Source organism: Saccostrea echinata, unplaced genomic scaffold (genome assembly GCF_033153115.1).
Source record: "Saccostrea echinata isolate AGI-Se365-2 ecotype Australia unplaced genomic scaffold, CSIRO_AGI_Sech_v1 ptg000009l, whole genome shotgun sequence".
NCBI classification, from domain to species: Eukaryota; Metazoa; Mollusca; class Bivalvia; order Ostreida; family Ostreidae; genus Saccostrea; species Saccostrea echinata.
In genome coordinates, this window is record NW_026889758.1 from 45,156,160 (window position 1) to 45,163,493 (window position 7,334).

At 31.5% G+C, this 7,334-nt stretch overlaps 1 protein-coding gene across 1 annotated transcript; it reads left to right on the forward strand.

Moving 5' to 3' along the window:
* Positions 1-5: 5 nt before the first annotated feature.
* On the forward strand, positions 6-6,148 carry LOC133182800 (uncharacterized). Its single transcript, XM_061317646.1, has 8 exons — positions 6-44; positions 617-702; positions 885-1,058; positions 1,348-1,445; positions 2,130-2,269; positions 2,390-2,502; positions 4,798-4,949; positions 5,831-6,148. The coding sequence occupies exons 1-8, from the start codon at positions 6-8 to the stop codon at positions 6,034-6,036; spliced, it is 1,008 nt and encodes a 335-aa protein (XP_061173630.1). The 3' UTR covers positions 6,037-6,148.
* The last annotated feature ends 1,186 nt before the right edge of the window (positions 6,149-7,334 follow it).

A 7,334-nucleotide genomic window follows, 5' to 3' on the forward strand; every position in this document is an offset into this window, starting at 1 on the left:
GACGGATGCTGCAAAACACTGTTGAGGCATCTTGTGTTATCATGGTAAGATTAAAATTATTAAAATAATTGGAAGTAGAGAATTAATCATTAATGGTTCCAAATATCCTCTTTACAAAAGTGAAAAATAAATTTGTCTGTAATCACTTTAAATTACTGACAAGAAATTGAATTGAACTTATTGAGTTGGCTCTTATATATACAGTTGTTAATTAATAGCAATTAATGCTTATTTTGTATTGAATAAAGTTGGAGCAAGGTCAGAGTTTATGGTCATGTTCTCAATTAATTCACACAAAAGTGCATATTATTTGAAATCAAATTAGTTGCTCTGTATTTTACCATATTATAAAGTTTCCAATATTTCAATACCTAATTTTTGAAAGAATAAATCTGATGATTTTTTAAATGAAAAATTCAATTTTCAGAGTAAATATAATGTACATGTAGTAAAGAGTGTAATTTAAAGTAATCCTATGGTAGTAATTGTAAAATGTAAATGTAATTGTGATATGCATGCATATATAGTTATATCCACACAAGTGACATTACTACTTCTCTCTAAGTATAATTATGATGAAATGAAAAAGAAGTATTCAAAAATAGAATTCTTTTAGGAAGAACTGCGGGGAAGTGGTTCTTCTCTTGGATGTCGTGGATTACAGCGTCGTCTTTTATCACATCATGGACTTGTGGTTTCAAGGTTAGTTTTTGTACAGCATGCTAAATAATAAGGGTGGAGGGCAAAGAAGAAAATGATGAAACATTGTAAGTTAAGTTATGCAACTTTTAAGCAATCATGAATACAATGATAATTTGCTTAGTGTGAACTCAGATTTTTTTTTTTTTTTTGTTTAATTGTGCCCATCATTATTTTGAATAAAGAGAACAAGTTTTAGCCATTCAAAAGGAATTGGACCCTATTGGTGTTTTGGAAAGAAAACAGAGGCGTCTAAAGAGAAGAGTATATCATAACAAAGGACCTAATTATCTTTTACATGTGGATGGGTATGATAAGCTTAAGAGGTTTGGATTTGCTATTCATGGATGTGTTTGTGGGTATGTGTTATAAATTTCTGTGTTATGTATCACATGTTTCAATATTACCAGTATTAAAATATATGTAACAAAAGAAATAGTTTCATGCCAAGAATGCTTTCGCCACAACTGAAACACTTGCTGTCAGTGCATTAATACAATTCCTTGGTTGATATGTAAAAGTGCTCATTGTCAAGACCAAAGAGCACGTTTGCAATCATATATTTGGTAATAATGTATGTTTCATAAAGAAAAATTTACACTGTTCTGTTCTATTTTAAAAATATTTCCTCACATGTCTTTTTCAAAGATTTTCAAGGCGTGTGTTGTGGCTAAAAGTAGGCAGATCAAACAATGATCCCAGGGTGATCGCTTCATATTTTTTGGATTTTTTAAAAGAAATTAAAGGTAAGGTCTTCCATATTTTTATGACAAGTTTGAAATACTTGAAACACTTTCTAAAGAAAAAACATTAATGTAGATGTTAATTGTGTTTGAAAAATCTGTTATCTTTCAATTAAGTAAAAACTTAATCCATAAGAAATAATGGATCAGCTTTAATTGAATTTAGTGCATTAAGCAAAGTAACTATAGGTGAACATAAAATATGATTTTTTTATGATCTCATGGAGTATGTAGACTTTATAATGTTGGGTCCATGAAAGAATCATTATGATGAAGTTTCAATGAATCTTCTTCACTTCCTCAAAGCATCTATGAGATTTTTATCATAGAAAACAATGTGTATAACAGTAAATAAACTTTATACAGCAAGTTTAATTGATTATAATATATGATTTAAAATATATGCCTTAACTGCAACAATTTTAATCATATCTTAATAATTGCTGTAAAATTAAAGGTTATAAACATGGATAATATGAATTTTTGCATATATAGAATTGATTTAGACCCATGCACTAGCTCTTATCATGTGAATTGTGCATATATTTATTCTCGTGCTAATTAAAAGTGGGATTCTAAAATAATAAACATATTACCAGTTACCGGTATATCAGTGCTTTTATGGTCAATTTAATGACTGCATGGTTTTAACCACCCTCCTCTCTATCAATATGTATTGAATTAAAGGAGTTCCTAGGTGTATCAGATCAGATGAAGGAACAGAAAACTGTATCATAGCTGATATTCAACGGGCCTTTCGGTGGTACCATGATGATGATATGGCTGGGGAGAGAAGTTTTCTAACAGGATCATCACCTTCAAATCAAGTATTATAAACATTAATATGTCTAAATTAATTTTACATAATTTGTAATTAAACAGTATGTAATATAAATTAAAAATGAAACAACTAATCCCAATAAATGTTCTCGTTTGCTCCGCTTCAGAGAATAGAACGATGGTGGTTGTCAAACAAACAAGGTGGTGGACAATTCTGGATGGAGTTTTTTAACAATTTAGAGCACATAGGAAAGTTTTCCACCACAAACCATGTTCAACTGTAAGTTCTTTCACCAAAAAAAAAAAAATGGATACAGTACACTTTCATACTAGGATCTATAGATCTCATTAATTGCATGTTCAAATTTTAAATGCTAGACACAAAATTTCAATTTTGGATTAATCCAGACTGATTATGTGGACTTCCATTTAATTCTTTGTGATGAAGAGGTATAGTGATGGAGGCCATGTAAATTTCATGTCTCTATATATATGCATATATGCTTGCATTGCTTTTGTCCAAAAGATTGCAATTAAGGAATTAAGAATTTAAATTGATCTGGGTTTACAGATTTCCTCAAAGATGGGTTATTGTCAACAGTGTGGCTTACATGTAACACTGTTTGCTTTTCATATAGACCCTTCCTTTTACAGAAGTCGTATATTAGGTACAGCAAAATCAAAAGTATGCACATTTTTCTTCCTATGATATTAAAATTGAGTCAATATGCTCATTGAAGTATTAAATACTGGTAAAAAACCTTCTTTGGAAACCTAAAATCACCAATAAAAAACCAAAGATGAAGGATTTTTATATAAATGAATAAGTACAGAAATAATTTTTTTACTTGTAAGATTTAATTAAAATTTGTCATAAAAGATGTAAGACTAATTGTTATGCTTAAATTAAAATGACACCTCTACAGGACCAAATCAGTTCTATATGATTATCAAGAAATTCAAAATATATACGAGTTCATTATAACTCTAAATTTTACAGGAATTATGAAGAATTTTCCCAGGGAAACCACAAAGTTTCCTGATTTCATGATATGCATGTGCATTTGTATTAAACAAGTTAAATTGTTTTTTTTTGTGTCTTATAGCCTTTTCATGTTTAAATATAGGTCTTATCTTGAGTACTCTACAAGGCCTAGGGTCTGATCAGTTAATGAATCATTTTTAGCTCACCTGAGCTGAAAGCTTAATTGAGCTTTTCTGATCACCTTCTGTCCGGCATCCATCTGTATCTGTCCGTATGTTTGTTTGTAAACTTTTCACATTTTTTACTTCTTCTCCAGAACCACAGGCCAATTTTTAGAAAACTTGGCAGAAAGCATCCTTAGAGTTTGTTAAAATGAAGAGCCACACCCTCTTTCAAGTGATTGAAAATTTGTAGGCCTTTTAAAAAATCTTATCCAAAAGCATTTGGCCAGAAAAGCTTTAACTTGTTGTAATCATGTAATGACAATGGCATCAGGACTTTCAATATTGAACCTATTACTGTGTGGATGCATCCTTAGGTAGTGTAGATTCAAGCTTGTTCAAATCGTTCCCCAGGGTAATGTTGGGCCACAATGGAGGGGATGGGGGTTGAATTTTCACATAGGAATAAATAGAGAAAAATCTACTTTTAAGGTGGTTTGGGACACCTGTTGATATTAATGTGGATAATAGTACATAGTAATCAAAATACTCTCACCGTTTTAAAATTCTGCAATATTTTATGAAAAAAAAATTTTTTGAAAGGTAAAAATTACACATAATTAGGCCCAGCGGGATTCGAACTCATGACTTACAAATTGGCAGTTAACGCTCTAACCCATTGCGCTACGTTGTTGTTAGATAACAATTTTAGGAAAGACAATTTGTATATAATTATACTCGATTTTATTGTTTATAGAATATAGGAAGTACAGTACATCACAATATGGAGGTGTCCATACCATCTTTAAAAAATATGAAAAAATATGAAATGACAAAATAGGCTCAATGTTTATGTGGAGAAAAATTTGAAGATCTTTTTAAACATGATCTTGTAGATGACTAAATTGGCAAGATATTTTGTAATCGATACCATAAAGCTGAATTGATCAGAGTTAAAATATGGCTATACATGGTGGCTCAGATGAGCAATGTGGCCACTCAGGGCCTCTGGTTATAATTGTTTGACTGTGTGGTTTGAGCTGTGATCTTATAGTACATTACTGTTACGCCTCAATTTAGAGATCTTCCCAGTTGGGTGGAAGGTCTGGCATGTCTGAAAGTACCATGTATAGGTCATGATGTTTGACTTTGGGAGTAATTCATATATAATAGGCAATCTATTCCTGAGTTATTATATCTTTCATAATTGTGACTCAATCACCAATTATTAGCTTATAGATACATACCCCGGTACATGCATTGCATCATATGCAACATTCAATTTCGAGTGTTTTGCATGCAAGAGTCTGCATGTATATAATTATACATCTAAATTGAGGGGGTCTCTTTTATTTTGAGCATCCCAAACAGAGAAACAATTGCATAAATTAGTTTTCTGCTGAAAAAGAACACTGCATCTTAATTACAGGGAATGTCTGCGATTCTGTTTCACAAAACTTGTTCAAGATGATCTAAATAAATGTGCTCAAGAGTGGAATCAACACAGAATTCGACACACAAAGTCTGCAGGACTGCCTGGTGGAAAACCAGATTTGATGTATTATCTTCCAGAGTTATATGGTAATTAAGGAAATATATGTCTTATTTCTCCTAATTTTAATTTGCATACATCAAGATCAAAGCAAATTGTATATAGCTATATAAGGTTAGTTCGGTCAAAGTACCGGGTAGGTAAATTGTATATAGCAATATAATGTTAGCTTGGTCAAAGTTGATAATTACAGTTAGTAAGTCTGGTGTTTTTATTTGTTCTAATATCGATAATTGCATGTACCAGTACTTCACAAATGGAGTATTTTGAGAAAATTAACTAAGCTAGGTCCAATATGTCAAAGAATTACAAATTAAGGTATAAAATTTAAAAATTCCACTTCTCTTGGAGTATGCCTTTAATTTTCTCTATTGGTCCAATGTAACCTAGTGCATTAGGGAATAAAGATTAAATGCTTTGAGTTTCAAGGTCAAATAAATAGATTATTGATAATCTTTGTAAATAATTTTTCTCCTCTTAATCCAAGGTCCATTTTTCAGGAATTACTCTAAAATGTTCTTCCACTGGTAAAACACTTGACCCCATTTCATTACAAGGCACACACCTTTCATTTAACATTTATGTCTAGCATAAAGTATTATTAGGTATCATAATTGTATCAGATCTGGTTCATGGATTTGTCAAGGTGGGGATCCCAAAGTGTGCCAGACATTATAACTTAGTATGATATCATTATATATGACTAAAATAATGCTTGAAACATTTTACGACCAACTAAATATAAGCATACACCCTACCACTTATCCATCACCTTCATGTCATTTGTTAACCTTTTGATAAATTGGGTCCCAGACCAAAAATGGCCAAATCTATAGACCATATAGTAGAGTGGATAAGGAGAGAAGTCACTGTGATATGTTCCTAACCTTAATTTGTATTTATTCTGCAGATACACACAATTTTAAGATGGAGATAGACATTGCTGATGTGGATGCAGCTGAAGAATTCTGCATTCGCCAAAGTGCTTTTGGATGTTTACCAGACTTTGAAGAGGAATGTAAAAACATTATACTTGAAAATTCCCTGTTGTTGCCAACAAATTATAGTGAAGCACTTGCTTTGTATGAATGGCTCATATCTTACTTAAATGCTTGAATATGATATAATTTTTTGCTGATGAACACCATTTAATTATCCAGCACATGGCTGTATGGTAGAATAATCTGTTATCAGAATAAATTTGGAATAAAGTTTTAAAAAAGGGAAACTATAATTATTTATGGTTCATTTTGATAAATTAGTACAAAGGGAATTAAACTACCAAGATCAACTGTAGTTGGCCATGAAGTAAATTTCCTAATTTCAACCAATATATCCCTTGCATTTTAAGTCAAATGCTCTACATTTGCAGTCTCCACTGACATTGTACATACAATGTAGCCTATACATATACTTGACTGCCATGTCTCTCTATAATTCACAAGTCTTAATGACCCCAACCTGCATGGTTATACATCCAAAAGGAGTTTCATGCATTTATTATTTCAGAAACTGAAAGACAGTCATTCAACCCCCCATGAACCTTGTATTTCAATTCATTGCTACACCAAAAGCCATCTGACCCTAAAGGCCACCTATAATTTTGTCTGATGTAATGAAAGCTATTTGATTGTCTTAATTAACGATGTTTGCTCCTCAGCAATGTTTGATAACTTATTGATCAGGACATGTTTTGTTTATATCACAGATTTGGCTTGTATCTTGGAAATAATATTGCGTTCTTTCAATTACAACATGGTAATTAGAAATGACTGGGTAAATGGTAACATGAAGAATATCTGACTTATGTTCAAAGAGAGTTTGACCTTCCAATATAATTTGACGCAATTCTTCATTTACACAAATCTCAATTCAAACAATTTTCCTTATTAATTTACATCTCAAATGAGCAAATGTGATACATGTACATAAGTTTATTATATGCCATGATACACTGGAGTCATATCATTTTGTTTGATTTTAAAACATGAACTCAAAATGCACATATTGGCAAATAACAATTAACTATGAAATTTATATGGCTGAGGATCAAAGAATCTCAGTTTTGTACAATCAGACTCTGCAGTTATTCAATTGCCATTGATTTGAGAATTGTGACTCCTCCTTATAGAAAATAGTAGACTTAATTTGTGAACTCATTATTTCTGAATTTTCTTTTTTACAAAGAAGACAAGATGTGTTTGTGAAACACTGATGCCCCCATATGGCAGCTTATGGCGAAGGTTAAAGTTTCTCAAATGCAAGTCAAAATCCAGGCCAAAAGATAAAAAATGTTGGTACCCAAAGAAAGGTCTTGTCTCGAGGAATATACCTGTGAAATTTGAAAGCCCTAGCTGCAACTGTTCAAAAGTTGTGGCAAAGGTTAAAGTTTTTTAAAAGTAAGTAAAACGTCG

Excerpts from the sequence above, each read along its gene's own strand:
- LOC133182800 (XM_061317646.1), top strand. The coding sequence starts at position 6 with ATGCTGCAAAACACTGTTGAGGCATCTTGTGTTATCATG. Across the intron at positions 2,270-2,389 it reads GATCATCACCTTCAAATCAA|AGAATAGAACGATGGTGGTT; the intron begins GTATTATAAACA and ends GCTCCGCTTCAG. Across the intron at positions 4,950-5,830 it reads TTATCTTCCAGAGTTATATG|ATACACACAATTTTAAGATG; the intron begins GTAATTAAGGAA and ends TTTATTCTGCAG.